Genomic DNA, 21,625 nt, shown 5'->3' with positions numbered 1-21,625 from the left:
ATCTTAGCAGTTCACTGATTGGAGTTATAACCAGATTCAGAAAAGAACCAGTGGTCATCATGGCAGATACTGAATCAATGTTTCTTCAGGTTAAAGGATCAGTGAAGATGCAGATCTGCTGAGGTTTATTTGGTGGTCTGATGGTAACCCCAGCCAGATATGGTAGACTTGATGGTAGATCCCTTTCAAGCTATTTCATCACTAAGCTGTGCCAACTTCACTCTTATGAAATGCACAGAAGACAATGAAGAACAGTTTTGCTGCAAGATGTTGTTTTTTTTTTTTTTTTTGCAATCCTTCTATGTAGATGACTGCCTTGTTCATTGTCCTCTGAGGAAGGAGCAGTGTTTCTCTATTATGACCTATTATCCTCTTGTGCTAGAGATATCATTTGACTTACAAAGTGGTTAAGTAACCAACATAAAGTGCTAACTATGATACCAGAAGAGCAAAGAGTGAAAAACATGAAGGATTTGGCTTTGGATTAAGATATACCTTTGGTGGGGAGATTACTGGGTGTGCAATGGTGCATTCAGTCTGATACTTTAAAGTTTAAGATTACAATCTAATGTAGACCACTCACCAGAAGGGAGATTGATCTCCACAGTTAGTTCCAACTATAATCCTTTAGGAATCTTGAGTCCGGTGATGCTATCTGCCAAGAAAATCCTACCAGATCTATGTAAGAAAGGGGTTGGTTGGGATGACACTATACCAACATCAGTTGCTCATGCGTGGACAAGCTGACAGGAAGAACTCTGCCAGCTAGAAGACATCAATGTTAGATATTTGAAGCCCCTAGACTTTGGAGAAGTTACTGCTGCACAGTTACATACTTCATAGATGCAAATAGAGATGACTATAGAGTAATGACTGACCTATAACTGTACAATGTATGTTTTCAGAACTTTTATCGTGGGAAATTCTAGGGTAGCTCCTTCCCTTATCCTAAGCTCACTGCTGCTATGAACGCAAGTCATATGAACTCATTGCACATGCAGCTTCAGGACAGTTATGAACTGATAGTACCTCTGTGCTGAAGTACATCAAGAGTGAAACTTCCAGGTTCCAACCCTTCGTTGCAAACAGTTTCATTAATTCTTAAGGTCTCACAAGCATCTCAATGTATGTAAACACTTCAAGCAATCTGGCAATTCTGGCCTCTGAAGGGTTGAAGGTGAAAGCATTCTGAAGAATGAGACATGGGTGTCGGGGCCTCAGTATCTTCAGTTTGAAAGGGAATTGCCTGTGAAACCCTATTATTCTGGGGAATTTATGCTAGATGATCCAGAAGTCAAGAGGAGTGCTACAATGAATGTCATGCAAATAAAGTGGTGGACACAGTAATATGTATAATCCATTTCTCCCTTTTGAGGAAGGCAGTGCCCTGGATTCTTAGATTTAAGACCTTGTCTTGCTCCTTAGTCAGAAGAGGGAGCAATTGAACATCACTCTTGCTCAGTCTGACTAGGATGAAGAACAAGAGTATTCTTTAAGAGAGAGATTGAGAAGGCCAAAATTCAGATTGTCTCTCAGTGGAGGAGCTCAGAAAGACTGAGGTGCAGATCATTGGGTTTTGGCAAAGCAAGATTTCTGGACGAATTCTCAAGTTTCCAAAGGGGAGTTATTGTGAAAATGAACAACCATATTTTCAGGGCCAATCCAGTACTTGAAGATGTTTTTTTGAGAGTTGGTGGACAGCTTAGTAGGGCAGCCATGTCTGAAGGGGCTAAACATCCTATTATATTGGCAAAGAATCTTTATATCTCAGACATCATTCTGAGGCATGACCATGTTATCCCAATTGTGCCAGAAGTACTGGATTCCCGGTGCTAGTACAGCTATAAGAAACCGGTCCTATGTGTGTTGTTTGTCAGCAGTTGCACGCAGCTCCAGGATGCCAGTGCATGGCAGATCTACCTCTGGATAGGTTTTTTCCAGTTGAACCTCCATTTACACATATAGGAGTGGATTACTTTGGACCTTTTGAGGTGAAGAGCAGAAGTACCTTGAAGAGATATAGGGACATATTTATCTGTCCAGCTTTACGAGCTGTTCACATTGAAGAGGCATCTTCTTTAGACACAGATTCCTTTGTTAATGCACTTTGATGCTGTAGAGCAAGACAAGGACAGGTCCATGAACTGCGCTCTGATAATGCAACAATGTTGGAGCTAAGTGCGATTTGAGAGAAGCCATTGAGAAGTGAGAATCATTCACGGATCAGAAATGAACTTCTTCAGAAAGGAATTAAGTGAATTTTTAACCCCCACGGCTGGTTCACATCATGGAGAAACGTGGCAGAGATTGATCAGGTCTGTTCGAAAGGTCCTCATTTTCACCATGAAGGTAGAGAATCTTGATGAAAAACAGCTTCCACACAGACCTTTGTGAAGTTGAGGCCTTTATCAATGGCCTTCCAATTACTAAAGCATCCTCTGATCCCAGTGATTTGAAAGTACTAACAGCCAACCATCTGTGGCTTCTGAAGACCTCACCATCTTTGCCACCAGGAGAGTTCCAAAAGGAAGACATTTATGTTCGTCATAGATGGAGTAGGTCCAATACATGTTTTGGGAAATGGTGGGTCAAGGAGTACTGACCACAGTTTCAGGAAATTTAGAAGTGGACAGGTATAAAACACAATTTCCACCCAGGAAGGTGTTTAGAGTTGTTGACACAGTGCCTTGAAACTCATGAATCATGGGAAAATCCTCTTCTTTCCAGACAAAAAAGGATTTATATTGCAGATGTGCATCAAGATCAGCACTAGCTGGCTGGGTAGGCCTATCACCAAGATCTGTCTTCTATAGGAAGCAGAGGTTGAGGAGCTACAGCTCTAGAAGCTTCAAGACTTTGATTTGACAGAGTGGTGGTAAAGATAATTCTTTACTGGGCCTAGTGTTGGTAACCTCTGGCCTTGATGACTGTTATATGACTTGACTGGAAGAAGAAAAAGATACAGTTTGTATACATGTTAAGATGTTTGACTTTGTAGATTTCATGTCTCCTATTTTAGTATTATGTATTTGTAATTATTATAGTGTAATAATTAAGCAGCTGGGATGTATCTATGTTCTATCTGTATTATTTTCTGTGGCATGCTTATGGCAATCTTTCACACATTCATGCTTAGTTAGTTGGTTAATTTAGTCTAGTGGAATGGGGTTAAGCCATGGAGAATATTTTTCATTGTTGACCACTAATTTAGTTCAACTGTTTAATTACTCTAATTAGGACATTATTGGAACACCAAGTTCACTTAAATAAGTTAGTTCAATTGTTAACTTTGTTATTTTGCTAATTTGAACATTATACCACTAGCTTAGTTTTGTTAGTTGTTTTTTTTTTTAAAAAAGCACAAGATTATTATGAAACCAGCAAAGATTAACAAAGGATTGAACGTACCTTTATCGACTTTGGAACTTTGTTATTTTGGAAGTGTATTATACAGTGTCAAACCCTGGTTAAGTCTCTCAGCAATTTTGGTTTGTTTTAAGGTAACTGCCACAAATGACACCCAAGGATCTACCTTCACGATAAGACCATAAGATATAGGAGCAGAATTAGGCCATTCAGCACATCAAGTTGGCTCCACAATTTCATTATGGCTGATCCATTTTCCCTCTCAGCCCCAACCTCCTGCCTTCTCCCTGTATCCATTCATGCCCTGACTAATCAGGGCTCTATCAACCTCTGCCTTAAATATCCATAAAGACTTGGCCTCCAAAGGCACCTGTGTCAACAAATTCCACAGATTCACCACTCTCTGGCTAAAGAAATTCCTCCTCACCTCCATTCTAAAAGGATTCTGAGGCTGTGTCCTCCAGTCTTAGACTCCCCCACCCTAGGAAACATCCTCTCCATATCCACTCTGAGGCCTTTCAACATTTGATAGGTTGATGAGGTTACCACTCATTCTTCTGAATTCCAGTGAGTACAGGCCTGCAGTCAATAAACACTCTTCATGACATCCCAAAATCATTTTGTGAATGCCCTTAGAACCCCTGCAATGTCAGCACATCCTTTCTTAGATAAGGGGGCCCAAAACTGCTCACAATACTCCAAGTGATGCTTCACCATTGCTCATTAAAATTTCAACATGCATTCTTGCTTTTATATTCTAATCCTCTTGAAATGAATGCTAACATCAGATTTGCTTTCCTCATCACTGACTCAACCTTCAAATCAATCTCTAGGGAATCCTGCACAATGACTCCTAAGTCACTTTGCATCTCAGATTTTTGAATTTTCTCTCCATTTAGAAAATAGTCTACCCTTTTTCCTTCTGAAATGCATGACCATACACTTCCTGACACTGTAGTCCATCTGTCACCTCTTTGCCCATTCTCCTATTCTATCCAAGTCCTTTTGTAGGCTCCATAATTCCTCAAAACTACCTGCCCCTAATTTCATATCATCCTCAAACTTTGCCACAAAGCCGTCGATATTGTCATCCAGGCCATTGACATATAATGTAAAAAGTGGCCCCAACACAGCCTCCTGTGGAAAACTAGTCATTGGCAGCCAACTTGAAAAAAGGCTCCCTTTATTCCCACTCTTTGCCTCCTACTAATCAGCCACTGCTTTATTCGTGATAGTATCCTTCCTGTAATACCATAGACTCTTAACTTGTTAAGTAGCCTCAAGCATGGCACCCTGTCAAAGGCCTTGAAAATCCAAGCATACAACATCCATCGATTTGTCTATCCTGCTTGTTACTTCTTCAAAGAACTCCGATAGATTTGTCAGGCAAGATTTTCTCTTGAGGAAACCATGCTGACTGTGGCCTATTTTATCATGTGCCTCCAAATATCTTGAAGTAAATATAAATAAATAATGAAATAATATAATGAAAGTGGACAAAAGTGTTCTTTTGCAGCTCAATCAATATACCATTAAAAACAATTCTTAAGATCTCACCAATTTGTAGATTTCTTTTAATAACAATTAATGGACAGATTAAAAACAGGAAAGACAAGGCAAATTTCTGCTGTAATAGTCACACCTGGCTGCATACACATCTCCAGATTCCTTTGCAGCTCTTTCGTGTTTCAGGCAATCAAATGCAGCAGAAATGTACCTCCAAATTCAGTATTATTAAAAAAAAATTGAGCCATAATTAATCTTCCCTTAAAAATTATACTGTTTAGCAATGGTCCAAATCTTTTAAAATTATGATTTCTCATCTTCAAAAGATTCTGTGCTTGCTGCAAATAGCTCTGGTGAATAACAACCTAATGCCTCACTTTTTGCAAAAAGTGTGTGAAAAGTAGTTGACATGCTTTTGTTCATTTCTAAATCTTGCCCAATCTGAATTTTTTTTGAAACAAGTGGCCCCAATTTTTCTGTTCTCTTTTGAGAAACCTTTGAATTGATGAATTTTCGTTGTAATGATGGTGTGGTACAATTTCCTGCAGGTGTCCTTTTCATAAATAGGAGGCCTCTGAACTGCTTGCTACTGTCTTTCCCTTTGTTGCTCTCTGTTGTAATTTTTGAGTCAGTAGTTTCCATAGCAGCAGCACCAGCGTGTGGCACATTTTTAAATAATTCAAAGCCTTGTGGATTGCATACATCAGAGACATATGAAGAAAAACGAGATATTAGTTGTGTTTTGATCGTTGAAGGTGGAATCCATTCATCAGCATCATTTACATAGGACTTGCTAACTGGTCTGTTGTCTAACAAGGAAGACTTTGATGAAATAGAGATTTGGTTATTCAAAGACACTTTTGGAATTTGCAGTGACTGCTGCTGAAAATCATTTTTTAAAACAACTACTTGCTTCTGTTCAAAAACAGCTTCCTTTGGGCAGGTCTGAACATAGGGTGACATTTTGAAAGCCTTTTTTTCATCCACCCCAAAACACTTGAAATGCTTAACTCTTGAAATAGGTGTAGACTGAGAAAATGGAATATAGTCTTGTGAATCTGGAAAGTCACATTTAATTAGTTTCTGTGAATCAATTACCGGAGAACTATTGTTGATTTGGTTTATTATTGTATCAGAGGCTGTATCTGAAAAATGCAGGGAAATATTACACTGCTGCTCATTAGGCTTGCAGGCAGTTTTACTGCATGGTTTAGATACAGCCATCTGAGATAAAATACTTGGGTTTCTATTGAAACATAATGGTGTTTCCTCTTCACAGCCTCCTACATCACTGAAGAGTTCTCTAGAAACATCATATTCTTCAGTGCTGGTGCACAAAGTTTGGAACAAGCTATTTTCATTTTTAAAGATGGATAACATCCGAGATCTAGAGAAAGGTTCCTGGTTACATTTATTGGAGTTGTGTTCTAGATCTTGAACTTGACCATAAAAGTTTTCCTCCTTTGTTAGCAACCTCTTGGAAGAAGTCAATGGTGTTTGAACATCAGCATTACTTAGTGCATAAGAATTATTTGTATCTTGTCCCTTAACTGCATGACCAGTTGGAAAAGTTACACATTCACCTGCCTGGTCGTCTTGATGGCTCTGCACCTTTGTCTGGATTGTCCAATCAGAATATTTTTTGCAGTTATCTACATTTATAGGGCTTAACAAAACAGTGCAAATCTTTCCAGCTACCACTGGATTGGGAATACGTGCAGCACAAGTATCATCCCTTGTCCAGAGGAGTGGTGTTCCTGGAGAAAACAGCATCTCAGTGACATCATTTTTGAAACCCTCTGCAAGGACTATAGTATCATTCAGATTGTGAGAATCACCCTTGGAGCTCTTATTTTTAGTTCTTCTAACTTTCAGCAATTTGCACTTGGTAAAATTTTTTCCAGATCTCCTCTTCTGTCCTGGCATTCCAGAATGTTTATCAGTTTCTACTTTATTTAAAGAACAGGAATGGATGACAACATCATTCACCTTGGTAGGTGCATTTTCTTCATCACATCTCTCCAAATCTGCCTCAACTTTTGCTATAAATTCACCTAAACTTTCTGAAAAAGGCAGTTCATCCCATAATAAAGAATCACCACAATCCAGTGGACAACTCTTGTCAGAGGGCAAAATTACACTGCCTTTCCAATTGGACACCGGGTCCTCTAATTTCTGTAAGCAAAGTATTTGGTTATCAAAACTGGTCTCCAGATAGTCCACTACTAACTCAGAACTGGTATCATCATATTGATGTGTACATTCATTAGCAGTTAGCCTATGTAATTCGCTACAAGATGGGAGGCTGCCAATTGTATTTGTATTGCATCCAATACTGTCACTACTATTTGGAGTAAGCGAAGCAGCAAAAGCTCCGAAGATTTGCTTTTTGTATTTCCTTCTACAGGTTGTTCCCTCTTCATGTTCAAGGGAGGAGATGCTCCTCTTCAAACTAACCCTGCTAGTTCCTGGAATCGAAAGCTCTTCAACAGTAGCACAATCACCAGAGAAGATAGTTAGTGCAAAATCTTGCTGCCACGGATTTGTCAGCTGACTAGCACCAGTTAGCTGTGTGGAACCAGATAAACTGTTGAACTTGGGAGTAGATCGGTCAATGCTAATAAATGGACTAGCAGATACTACTGAAGTGGAAGACAAATCTTTGGGACAGATTGAATCCAAGAGTTTCTTGTAATAATTAATTACAGTGCAGCCATAGACTGTAGTGTTAGGCACTGCAATTTGGCAAGCTATCAGGTGTTTTTTACATTTATTTTTCCTGGTGGTAGCTTGCAAGAGACTTGGAGAAAATGACAGTACACCAGTTTGGGATTTAGATGTCTGTAAAGAAAAAAAAATCAGGTTGTTAGATAAATCATTAAATATCAAATGTACAGCATCTGAAGATTTTAAACTGACACTGGAGATTACATTGAGCAAGCTCCATCCTTAAAGCATTCTTGTATTCTTTGTGTGATTACAACAGTATCAGGCCAGCCAACCACTTTTATATGCTCTGCCATTTAATAAAATCACGGTTAATCAATCTTCGTCTCAATATCACTCACGCACCATTCTCCTTGACACTTCAACAGTTCAAATATCCATCAATCTCTCTACTGAATATCATCAATGACTCCATCGCCAAGCTCCCATAATGCATGAGAAAATAAATTCCTCCATGGCTCCACACAGAATAAGATCACTCCTCTTTTTTTAAATATATAAATTCCAATGACAAATCTTTCTTCAAGTATCAAACATCCCAGAAACCTAATGAACCATTTCAGGACTGTCATCTGAAGTATGGAGACAAAAGTTATGTTTATTATTCTGCAGCTAGTTTCATTAATGCTCTGCAAAGCTGCATTAAAACTACCTTACCTTTCTACAGTACTCCATATACTAAAGGCCAATATTCCATTAACATTCCTCATTATATGTGCGTACTAATCTTCTATACTTCATACGCTACGGCCCTCTGGTCCCTTTGAACCACAATTCAAGTTCATTTAATAATAATTTGGTTTTTCACTCTTCCTTCCAAAGTGGATTACTTCACATTTTCTCACATATTCTGTCTGCCAACTTCTTATCCACTATCTATCACGTTGCTGATTTGAACTCCTTAGAATTTGATAACATATCATTCTGTCAATGGAAAAGATGGACAACTCTTTCATACAAATCACTAACAGATTGTCTTCAGGGACCTCAGCCTTGATCTTTATGATATTCTACTAGTTACTGACCGTCATATTGATAATGAGCCATTACCGGTTAGCCAATCCCCTATTTATGCCTATATTACTCCCAAACTCCTGCATCCTTGACTTGTGAGTGCCTTTCTACATTCCCAGTAACACAAGACTGATTAACACAAGGATAGTAATGAGAACTTATTGTACTAATGAGTGAAATAGTTATCAAACTTTCAGATTATCTGAGTTTTACTGCACATGTAGAAGCTATTGTTCTTATATTATTTGCTAGTTCACTCATTATTCTTCCTTGTTTAAAAATTATAACCCAGAACTGTAAAACTGACTGTTCCATTTTAAAAGAAGTCAATGTGAGACCAACTGGCTGCAAAAATTTAGACATATACATTGAACATATTATAGAAGATTCACATCACTGAAAAACAAAAGACGTTTTTCATTCTAAAAAGTTATATTTGTCAGAATTATGTTTATTCTCAGTCATTTATCAGTTATATAAATTGACTCCTAATGATACCCTGCATACCTTAAAGGGAACAGAAGACACAAGATAAACTAAATAATAAAACTAACGGTGACTGTTCTGCTGCATGAGTTTAATAGTTACTTTAGCTTGAAGAGGGTGTACAAGAATATTTAGTCTCTATTTTTTCTCTCCAATTGTCTTGGGCTTATGCTGTATTTACTTCTGAATACACAACATCCCATGAGATAGGGAATCTCATGACTTAATGCATATAGCATTACAATTACATAGACATCCAAAGGACCAATATTTTCCCCATTTTACATGTGATATCCTCTAATCTTGCATGTATCGTGTTCCAAGTATGAATAAATAGCAAAAAGATCAACATAACACGGATATAAAACAGCATACTAGATTCAAAAATAAAAACAGAAAATGCTAGATAGTGAAAGGGTTATCGTTTCAGATTAAAGATCTTTCATCAGCACTTTGTTTACCAGCTTGCTGAATCCTTGATTTAAAAAAGACATTTTAAAGACTGCCTTCCAGCTCTTTTAAACCAAGCAATTCTTGTTTAAATGTTTTATCAGTGAAGAGGAGACAGAAGAAAAACTAGGAGCAATTTTGTTCAGTATTCAAATATTCATAAAAGTTGCTCTTCAATATCAAAAGTTATTTTTAGGTAAAATTCATTGGAGGAAAACTTATTGTCTATTCATTACAGAAAATTGATCTACTCCTGAAACCACCCCTAACAAAATTGTACTGTATATTGTGCTGTAAACTATTCAATCATGTTTGTTAAATCACTTTGTGTCCAAATATGGTGATTATATGTTCATTTACAAAACTAACCATAATCTAAAACTGGCTCATGAATTTCAAATTCATGTAAGTTGTAAACAGAGTCAAATGCACATCTTTTGGGTTGATCAGAACTATTATCAGATCACTGAATGAAATAATGTGCTTTTCATTTTTGCCAAAATGCACCCAATAAGTCTTCCTGTGGGGGTGAGGGGGAAAGTCCAGCCATACTGGCATATAATTAACTAACAATTACCTTCACTCCAAATATAAAACTTCTCCCAACAAAGCAGTGTTCAACAGCTTGAACCAACAGATCCTGAACTCTTCCTTCCTCTGGTTCTTGAAGTTCCTTCTTGAAAGCTTCACAGTATCTAATTGGAATTGAATATACTACATAAGTTGCAAGCAAGTAGCCTGATACCAGAGCTAAATGCCAACATCAAGGATGAAGGATTAGAGATTTACTGGAATGAAATACCATTTATGTGCAGTCAGGTCATTAAGTTATACTAACAAGTTGATTTGAACTTTGTGATGACGTGATCATGTTGCATCACAGCCTGATATGAAGCATCCATTGCACAGGATTGCAAAAGACTGCGAAGGGTTAGAGCTGACTGAGTCTGTATCACAGATATAACCCTCCCTGCCATGAAGGGCCTCTTCAAGAGAAAGTGCCTTAAGGCACCACCCATCATTAAGGACCCTCACCATTTGGGACACTCTTATTCCTACCAGAGCCTCAAGACCCACCCTCAATGAATTAGGAACAGCATCTTACTTTCAACATCAGATTACTGAATGGTCTATAAACACGATTAGCTTTTGTAATTTATAGTTTTTGTCTCCAACTGTACTGCTGCTGCAAAACAAATTTCACATCATACGTCACTGATAAATCTTGTTCGCCACTGTGATACAAGAAATTCAGAGATCTGTGGTTGGGTGCTACCCCTTTTCACTGTCAGGCCTCAGCACACAAAATTCCCTGGCATCCAGCAACAGTGATGTCATTAATTCTGTTGAAGATTCTTCCAAACATGCAATTTTAAAGAAAGGAAACTTAATTTTTCCAGAAACCAGTCTTTTAAATAAAGACTGGAATCTGCATCAGATTAAGGTAGAAACAAGTCTTTTTTTAAAAAATGCAATTCTCTTAAATTAAGATATTTAGAAGACTAATAATATTTTTATTAGGGCCAGAGTGGTTGTACAACAACTTTGGTTAGGTACACTAATAAAAGCCCAATCGTACCTTAGGCATTACTTCTTCAACACTTTCAGAGTTTTTATAATAGAATAGTTTAGAAATATCTGAAATTTTCAACAGTTCATTAATTTCTAGAAGTGTGGTTAACAAGGTTGCAGAGCCAGGAAGGAAAATTTCAGATTTTGCTATTACAACTGCGCAGGTACAGTATGTACTTCTGACATAGATGTTTGATCTCCTTTATAATAGTTAACACAAATTTTGGGCTAATTGACAATCATGAAGTTATAAAACTTGGGAGTTCAGGTGACATGGTTTAGAAAAAAGATTAGATTTGTTATACAAACGTTTGTATATAAATGAAAATATACAGTAAAATATGTTATTTGCATCAAATCCACAAGGGTTATGATGAGCAACATACAAGTGCCTTCATGTTTTTGGGGCCAACACAGCATACCTACAACTCACTAATTCTAATCTAATGTCTTTGGAACGTGGGAGGAAACCAGAACTCCCATAGGAAACCCATTGTAACATGATGCACAAACCGCTACACCATCATTCCACTAATATAATTAAAACTGAAAAGACTTTACATTATTTACTGTAAATTAAGTGCATCTTTTGTTCTAATGAGAAATTGAACATGTTGATTAGATTTTATTTTCTGAGGGGATAAAAAAACAAGGAGTCTATTAATATAAAATCCATAAAATACCATAAATGTATTCTGAAAACAATCAAAAGGCCAATATAAAATCAGTGAATGTGACTGGAGATTTGCAGCACAACAATGTAAAATTTAGACTAGACCTAGGATATAGAACAGCACAGCACAATACATCCCTTCAGCCCACGATATTGTGCTGAACTTTTAACATGCATCAAGATCACTTTAATGGCCCTTCTTATATTAGCCAGCTCATATTACCCATTTCTGTCCTTGGGAAACAACACCGGCTGAACAGCACTGGCTAGTACAGAGATTGATATCGAAGACCGAAGGTCCATTGGCAGTCCAGAAATTGAAGCTCAAAGGCCAAAGCCTGGAGAATGGAGGACAGTCCTGGAGTTGATTACTATCCATGTGTGGGAGGGTGGAAAGGGTGTTGTGTTCTGTGTTGATCTGCCAGGTTTTCTGGACATGCTATGCTAGCACCAGAATGTGCGGCGACACTTGCGGGCTGCCCCGAGCATATCCTTGGGTGTGTTGGTTGTGAATGCAAACAATGCATTTCAATGTATATTTCCATGAATGTGATAAGTAAATCTATCTCTGCCTCTCATCATCTTATATACATCTATCAAGTCACCTCTCATCCTCCTTTGCTGCAAAGAAAAGCCCTAGGTTGATCAATCTTTCCCCATAAGACACAGTCTCTAATCCAGAGAGCATTCTGGCAAATTTCCTCTGCATCCTCTCTAAAAAGCTTCCACATCTTTCCAATGAGGCAACCAGAACTGAACAAAATACTCCAAGTGTGGTCTATCCAGTTTTAGAGAACTTATATGATAACTGGTTCCACATTCCATAACCAAGGAAGGAAATTAAGGTCTTCGAAAGAGAGTCACTCTGATAAACCAGAATGACACTTAGACTCCAAGGGTTATGATGAGAGTTTACAGAATCTAGATTTTTATTCCCTGAATATTGTAACATTAAAAGGTAAAAGGTAAAGGAGAATTAATAGATGACTATTTCCAGTGGTTTCAGAACCTGGAAGTAGGTGTGTCTAAACATACTTTCTGAATTTAAACTGTGAAACACTTCTGCTCAGAAAGGATGAAGGAAATTTGAAACTTCTCCAGAAACTAACATTGAAGCCAATTAAGTGTTACCTTTTATTAACCAAAGGCATTAATTAATGATAGTGTTTGATCACAGATCAGGAGTGGTCTTATTTAAAGTGAAACAATTAAATGGGCCTTCTCTTCCTCTAAACAACTGAACACATGTCAATAGCTAGAGTACTCAGTGCTTGATGCATGGCAATATATTTAATAACTACCTCATTCCAGGGGGTATGGTAAGTATTTGAGGACCATTATGGGGAAAAAAAATCTACTGTTCTTGCAAACAGGATGGGCATTTTGTCAGTGCAAACTTTTTATTAAAACAAACTATTGCTTACCTTTTGATATTCAAATACACAACTGTTTTAGAGGGAAAGGGATACATGTAGCTACTTACACATTTGAAAAGAAATTCAATTAAAGGTATTATATAAAGTGCTGAGGCATAGTTTGGAGATAGTAAAAAAAAAAGAAAGGTTGGCTGAGTTAACAGATTTAGGCGGGTTGATATGAATGAATGGAAAATAAGCCTTTTGCATCTGTAAAAGACAAGATTTTGGGAAGGAATCCAAAACAGGTAGCCTGGTTTGAAAGCATACTCCCCAAACTGGGATAAGGTGTATTTCTGAAGGTCAAAGTTGGAGAAAGAGCTTAAGATATGCAACTTTGATGCTGGACCAAGTAAAATACAAAGTCTTCGCAGTTTGAGTTTAAGTCTTCGAAAAATCAGGAATCAAAGGTCAAAAGACATTGGTAAAGAGCAAGTGGGATAGCAAGAGGGAGGCAAAGTTTTCAATAAGATACTGATAGGTTAGTCAGGAGAACTGAAGTTGGAGATGAGGATTTCAGTGACAGATTAGCTGGGGAATGTTGTTAAGATGAATGAAACAGAAGAATCATGATGCAAGAGTGAACTGGACTTTGAGAGTGTAAAGAAGGTGGCATAGCAGGAGGCAGTAGTTGTAGAAGGAAAATTAATTATGACAAAGGGACATTTTGTGGCAGCAGCTATGATCATGGCTTTTCTTTTCCTTATAACAATGGAAAATAGTGTTGAACAAAGTGCCTGATAGGATAGTGGAGTGGTAGAGATGTAGAGCTGGATATTATCAGTGATCAGGTGAAAACTTTTGAAATACAGTGGATTCCAATTAATTGGGCCATTGGTTAATTGGGACAGCTGATTATTTGGGACAACTCTTAAAGAACATAAATTAATCCAAAAAAAAAAGCTGGAATTCCCTTAATTTATTTGGAACACTGTGCTGCTTCATTGGGACAGGAAACTGTTGCCAGTTTCTAACTAACGTCATTCACGTGTGCTTGTGTGGCTGTTAGACACTACACCATGCTTAGAGTGAACAGTTTTTAATAGTGGCGGTTGTGAGAGTTTGTATTCAAAAAGCAGTGATTTTTGTCACTGATAGTTGGTGAGAAATAAACCAGTTAAGTCAATTTAGAATTGTTTTGCTCACTGCAATTTAAGCATTCAGACTTGGAGATGCTAGAAATGCCAAGAGTGAAAATGAAACAATTTCATTACTTCCATCAAATTCAAACTAAGAAGAATTTGAAAATATTGACAAACATCTTGAATGTTACCTTTGATAACCTCCGAACATTCAGCCCTCACATGTGGCTCCAGGTAACTGTTTGCATGCAGCAGCGGCCGCACTGTAGTGCACTGCTTTCATGGAGGACAAGATGAGGGTAGCTGGCAGGTCTCGTACCCCACTGAGATAGAGACATGTCTGTCCTAGCATGTGAAGTCAGTTTTGATGGACTGGGCAGATGAGATCTACAGTGAGATCCAATGGCCAGAAAGGCCAAGTGGAGAGCGAAGAACATGACGAAGCACAGAAGTAGTCATGGTCATCCACTGCAACCAGGGAAGACCCCAGTTGTGATGTCTACTCATATCGCCCGACCCAGACTTCTGAGATAGAGAGAATGGAACTGCCCCAGTGCAATGGCTTTTTCATTTTAAAAACTTACCCCCGGCGTTTCCTGTCATCGTTGGATACAACCGTCAGCCACCAGTGGTATTGGTAGTGTTCGAATAGGTTCTGCATTTCAATTAAATACATAACTATTTTCATGAAACTTCAGCTAATTGGGGCAGCTGCTTAATTAGGCCAAAATATACTGGTCCCAATGTGTCCCAATTGCAAATTCACCGCATTCATAAATGTTTTGCCCTGTTTCAAATGTACAACAGGTTGTGGCACTTTGACATACAAAGCACTGGGCACAATGATAACTTAAAACTTTGTTAAGCAAAGCACTATTGCTCAATTTATTATAGAACAGTAATAAGAGTTACTTGAAAATAGTTTATTATTTTACCAATAATTATGTTCCTTTTATCTAATACATTTTTGAAATATAGTTTGGAGTTACTGAGACTTGTGTATTATCTTGTGTTTGATCAATATTAATTTGTACTTTTCAAAAAAATGATTCTAGGATCATGGTAATGTTCTTGATAACCAAGTCTTATATTGTTGGTCAGGACAAACATATTGGAAGCTGTCTGCCTTAGGACAAAGAATGCAATCATGTAGATGTAACCTGTTATTATAATATTTTAGTACCAGCTAATTATTTACAACATACATGTCCAAAGCAAGGTTTGGCAGTGACACATGACAGATCATCATACAAACCTAAATCACTGGTGACCTAAGAATCACAAATGCAGGCGGAGGTAGGCAACATCAAAAAGGCCCAGTTTAACAGGAATAAAATTATATGTGCATATGACAAGTTCAATAAGGAGCCTTTAGCTAATTAGTTTGCTCTGTTTGCCAAATATTAATGCCCTTGCGGGCAAGTGGTTAATTAGGACTTTCACTTAACTTATATGGCAGAAGACATCTCAAAAGATTCACTGGATTTAATGCGACTCCTGATTTAATGCATATGCTTAATAAGAAATATCTTCTTATTAAAGATAAAGCTTTATTTTTGCCACTCTAGTTTTTAAACCATAGAAAATTTCAGCTGAACCCCAAAGAAAAATAATCTCTTAGTTCAGAATTTAAAATATTTTAGGCTTTATTTTGGGTCAATTACTAAATAACCTGGTGATTACACTGCAATTTTCAAAACCATAAATGAACTTAGTTTGGATAAGATGTGGTAGACTTAAGGTCATAAATGGTATTCCATGGATGTAAAGTTTTACCTGTGTAGAAATCCTGCTGCTGCTCCAAAATAGGGTTCAAGACAGCTTCCAAAGACGGTAATATTAAATATGTCACATTTTCCCGCAACTTTTACAGAAAGTCTGTATCTGTAATTTACATTCTGCACTATTGACAAACAATCTTGTTTTGGGCACTGGAATCTACAGGGGAAAAAACAGACTGAATTATGCTGTTGTTTCACAAAACATATTTCAACCTGAAAACCACTCCTTATGTTGTGAGCTATGGAGAACTGGGTACACAGGGATACATTCACAAATGCCAAAGATAATAAAATGGGATTTTTACTCAAAGCCAAATGTGGTATATCACACACTTGGTTAAGAGCAAAGTACTGTAAATGCTGAAAGCTTGGGGGTGGGTGGGAGGGCAATGTATATGGGGAGACAGGACAAAATGCTGTAAACACTCAGCAGGCCAGGTAACACCTGTAGGAAAGAAATCTGGTTAACATTTCATTCCAACACCTTTCAAACTAGTGCAGGTTGTAGACAACAGATTAAATGATGCAAAGAAAAAAGGCAAGAATAATAACACAAAATAAAAGAGAATGTTGATAAGCCAAATAAAGAAAACAAATGATTACTATAGGTGTTATTGAGAGAAGCAGAATCGTGATCTGAAATAACAAAAGGAAAATACTGTGGATGCTGGAGATTTGAATATTACGTAGTTAATCAATGTTGCTAGCTTTCTGAGTTTGCTGAAATCAATATTTAACCTGGTAGGTGTATTATGCTTAATTCAGTCTTTGTGTTCCTTGTCAATGTTGTATAGAGAAAGTCTAGTTAAGCTACTTATGATTTACTTGAGAGCTTCAGCACTGGAATTAAATAACATTCCAGCCTGTTTTTTTGATTTTGGAAATTCTAATTAGAATTGATGAAATTAACGAGATTGTTTTCTGTAAAACTTAATGTAATGTAGAATAATGACATGTTTGAGTGCCCTCACAGAAATATTCAGATATGTCGATTAGGCTGCAAATTAAATGTTGACCTTTACTGAGGGTTTTGAAGAAAAGTCTCAGAGGTTATACAAATCTTTGGTGAGAGCAGGTTTTATCTCATTTCTGGTGAAAACATATACTAGCCTTTAATGTCAGAGTGGATTGACCAGATTGTTTTCCAGCAAGTGAAGAATGATAGCCATTGCTTGACAGCAAGATGACTGTGCTACAATTGCCTTCAAGGGCCAATGTAGAAATCATCCACTGGTCTTTGCTTCCCCTTTACTTCCAACCCCACCAACATTACCAAATAATTTCTAACTAGGAAACTGTTTGGATACAAAAATCTGCCTTTACAGTTTCTGAAAAATGTCTTACAAGGAAATATTTATTTTCATAAATAACATGAAATTGTACTAAGATCTTTGTCTGTTATTTTACAACACTACAGAAGATCACTTCATAAATGAAAATCAAACATTGTGACCACAAAAATGGTGTTACAGAATATAATGCAAATAAAATCAAAGTTATTAAAATATTTCCTAATGCATTGTATCTTAGGTGGTATATTCAAATCAAAAATCAAACAAAGATTACAGCAGTATGATTATACTGATATTTACATTCTGACCTTTATTTTCAAAACATCCTACAGTACATAATATGCAAAAATATTCAAATCACTTGTGGTTCAACATAGCAAATTCTTAGAAACCATACTTCAGATGAATTACCAGGCCAACTGCAAACTTCCTGTTTAACAGTGAGCATATCTCTGACCCTATGTCCCCCACTTTACCCCCATAAAACCGTCAGTCTGAAATCTCCTGCCGACTATTCCAACACTCTCTTGGCCAGCTGCCATCTTCTACAATTTGTAAACCTTTGCTGCTTCACTCATTACCCATCAACCAAATCCAATCCAGTGACATAATGGGCAGTAGTGCCTGCTATAGAAACAAATGAGTCCAAGATCTTGCATTGGATAAACAAGCAGAAACCACCCTGAGCATCTGAGAGGGAGATTATGCATCCCAGATTGATTGAGAGGATTCCAGCACTTCATCAAACAATGTGATCTGCTGCAATAGAAGCCTGATGCTGCCAAATGCACAACTTAAGTAAAGGCTTGGCTATGAACCTCATGTATTCACAATACAGTGGATGATGCAAACCTGAAATAAAAACAGAAGCACCTGCAAATGCTTAGCAGCTACAGGATGAAAAAATCAGCTCATTTTCCCTATCTTTAACCACTGATTCAACAATGGCAGGTTGTAACATACAGTATCTTTAATATAATAAATATTTGTGACAGTCAGAAAAAGACACTTTTGTTTTAATATTTTAGCAATCCAACCAAACAAGTATTTATCTTAATGTAATATCTCATCTGAAAGATGCCATCTATGGTAATAGCATTCAGTCAACACCTTGATGTGTCAGCCTAAGAAATGTGCTGTATAATTGATGGGAGGCTCCATCCTACTGGCAATGATTTATGTTCCATTTTCTGTATATACTAGGTTAGCTATGCAATTTTGATTATGCCTCTAGGTCATAGTACGTTGTCCAACATGGCACACACATGCGAAGACTGATTATTCAATCCAAGGGTCTAACATTGTGCTCTATCTTTATGAAAGACAAGGCCTCATTTGTCACACAGTAAACCGCCATGAGGAAAAAGTGAGAAATAATAAAGCCAAGCATTACTAAAGGCCTAAAAGTATTGTGAATCCTCAAAATTTCTAAAATGATGGCAGAGACCTTAAAGATAAGAAAATGAAGATTTTTAAAAAGTGGAAAAGTGTTTAAATATTTTTTAAAACACATGGAGGCTGAGGAAAAGTAGCACTAAACAAAATAGCAAGATTAGCAAATTCTTTAACTTTGTTGCATTATTTCAATCTTTGGTACATACTTGCCATGATTAATAAGTAACCGAGATCCACATTTCTGACAAGCTGGGTACAGAAAACAGGTGTCATGAAGACACAATATTGATGCAGCAACAAAAGATCTCTTCCCATTCATGTGTTTCCTTAAGACAAGAATGTAACAAAAGATAATTAATAATTTGTGTATTAATTAGTTAAATACTTAAACTTGAACAAAATGGATAACATTTATCAAACAAGAGAAAATCTGCAGATGCTAGAAATCCAAGCAACACACACAAAGTGCTGGAGGAACTCAGCAGGCGTTCCTCCAGCATTGTGTGTGTGTGTTGCTCGGATTTCCAGCATCTGCAGATTTTCTCGTTTGTCACTTGATTACTACACTGCGAAGTCTCTTCCAAAGATGCCTACCCTGAAGAAGTTTAAATCTTCCCTTCGACGGCAGTTAAGTGAGAAGGGCCTCAGCCTGAAATGTTGACTGTACTTCCCCCCCACCCCATAGATGCTGCCTGGCCTGCCGAGTTCCTCCGGCATTTTGTGTGTGTTGCATGGATAACATTTCTTATGGTTTTTCACAACACATTAATAGCTGTGCACATTTTCTGATGACAACCTGGTTATGAATGTTGATTATAAATCTCCAATGTTCAATGTACTGGCAGATGGAAACTGGAGCAGGGACAACACCATGAAATGTTTCCAATCTTATCTGTTTAAAATCAAACTGCTTTCTCAAAAATCAGTAAATTATTTTCTAAAGCAATTCATACTAAATACATGTATTGCAAAAGCAGAAAAGCACAACTGCCATCTTTTACAATGATCTTTCACATCCTAAATAAATATGGTTATACTTGTTTATAAGTAAATAAACCAACAGATGGTTCACTACAATGATCCATAAAGAGAATGTGATATATTAATGATTTTGTGTACTTGAAATACTGTTCCTTAGTCCCATGGCTTCTGTTATGTCTACTTTTTAGACAAAAGATTTCAACAGAAAAACAGTAAAGCAAAAATTCTACAGTATGCATTGAAGCAACACTGTTAACTCAAGTTTGCAGTAGAACTAAGCAAATATATAAAAATAACAACTTGCTGCTATATATTTATGTACAAATGAAACAATAATCCCAGGTGAGAGCAGATGAAAAGTTTAAGATGGAAATCTAAAAGTTACTGTCTCATATCTGCACAGCGTTGAAATACAATGAACGTTGTGAAATTTCTCTATTATTACAGCAGTTATGAATGAATGTTAGCCCAAAAATTATCAAGTCATTTCAAGGTAAAATGTAATTTAGATTTGATTCAGCTAAACAAAATCCACAAGTAGTGGAAGGCGTTTTTTTTTGTACAAATCACCTACATCTAAAATTCTAAGAGTTTTATGCTGATTCAGAATGTTACACTGATTGCAGAAATTCAACAATACCAAAAAAAAATGTCAGAAGCACTCAACAGGTCCATGAAAAGAAAAGCAGAATAATTGTCTCAGGGAATTCATCAGAACTGAAAGTGCGGAAAAGAACAAGCATGTTTTGAAGATTGAGAGAAAGGGACAGGTGGAGAAAACAAAGGAAATATCTGTGATAGAGTCCAGACTAGCTTTAAGTTATTTTTAATATCAGTAGTTGGGGTGGGGGTGGGGGGAAAGAAAGGCAAACCATAATTAAAAACTAAAGCATCAAGCAAAAAGAGGGGAAAAAAAAGACCATTTACCCCAAATTATTGTAGTCCTGAGGACTGAATTTATATTTGAACAGCGGAAGAGGTTGGACAAGCATAACAGGCCAAAGACTGAGATCAGAATGAGTGTGGTAGAAAATTAAAACAACAGGTGACTGAAGGCACCAGTGTACAAAACGGAGATGTACTACACTCATCCACACTGCATTTGATCTCTTCAATGCAGAGATTGCCACATTGTAAACATTGAAGAGAAAATACTAAATTGGAAATGCAAATAAATTGCCATTTCATTTACATAGTCATACTTTATTAATCCTGGGGGAAATTGGTTTTCTTTGCCTGTATGGTGGGAAGTGAAGAAGAAAACAGAGTCATTTTTAAGTCTCAATCCCAGGCATCATGACCACTGTATTTTGGGCTATGGCACTGTTTCAATGATACCGTGCACCAGCTTCATTTTCCGTCTGGACTTGTTTCAACACACCCAGTAGCCTTTTCTGTTATATATTTCAGCTTCAATTTGCCTTCTTACTTTTTAACATCTGTCTCACATTTATAAGCAGTTAAAGCGATAGTTACCTTGACAATTTTGTCTTCAAACTATTACAGACATTCCTTCCAATCCTATCTTTTCTGGAAGCTAAAATACTCCTGTTTTTTTCACTTTTTCAGTTCTGACGAAGGACCATTAATCCAAAACGCTGCTTTTCCACAGAAGATACCTAACTTTTTGAGATTTTGCAGCACTTCCTATCACTACTTCAGATGCTCATCACCTGCAAATATTTTACTTTTCGATGCCGGTCTTAACGAGAATTCGCGCTCCTTATGGGTCACTCTTTCCTTTTGAAATTCCCGCCGGAAGTGGTGACCTCATGAGGTTGCACGATTGTCCGCTGCCTTTTGGGCCCTGAAGGTTCAGGCGCGTCCCTAACAGTCCGGATTATTTCTGTTCCGGGGCTCTTCAGACGGCTGGGTAGTTTCCTAT

The 21,625-nt window shown here is 37.2% G+C and overlaps 1 protein-coding gene across 1 annotated transcript; it reads right to left on the bottom strand.

Annotated features, from left to right (window-relative positions):
- Nucleotides 1-4,935: 4,935 nt before the first annotated feature.
- ddias (DNA damage-induced apoptosis suppressor) lies at nt 4,936-21,488 on the bottom strand. Its single transcript, XM_072264343.1, has 5 exons — nt 21,217-21,488; nt 18,966-19,085; nt 16,068-16,229; nt 10,127-10,244; nt 4,936-7,713 (listed from the first exon to the last, which is right to left on the bottom strand). Exons 2-5 carry the CDS (start codon nt 19,076-19,078, stop codon nt 5,176-5,178), a joined length of 2,931 nt encoding a protein of 976 aa, XP_072120444.1. The 5' UTR covers nt 19,079-19,085; nt 21,217-21,488; the 3' UTR covers nt 4,936-5,175.
- Between the last annotated feature and the right edge of the window lie 137 nt (nt 21,489-21,625).

Source organism: Mobula birostris, chromosome 7 (genome assembly GCF_030028105.1).
Source record: "Mobula birostris isolate sMobBir1 chromosome 7, sMobBir1.hap1, whole genome shotgun sequence".
In the NCBI taxonomy this organism is placed as follows: Eukaryota; Metazoa; Chordata; class Chondrichthyes; order Myliobatiformes; family Myliobatidae; genus Mobula; species Mobula birostris.
The sequence above is the reverse complement of the archived record's forward strand: the minus strand, read 5'-3'. Positions and strand labels throughout refer to the sequence as shown.

Bases quoted from the DNA above. Each gene is read 5' to 3' on its own strand.
- ddias (XM_072264343.1), bottom strand. From the start codon at position 19,078: ATGAATGGGAAGAGATCTTTTGTTGCTGCATCAATATTGTGTCTTCAT. The intron at 16,230-18,965 runs GTATGTACCAAA...TTTCCCCTGTAG, and splicing joins TTACTTATTAATCATGGCAA to ATTCCAGTGCCCAAAACAAG. The intron at 10,245-16,067 runs GTAAAACTTTAC...AATTCCAATTAG, and splicing joins GCAGCAGGATTTCTACACAG to ATACTGTGAAGCTTTCAAGA.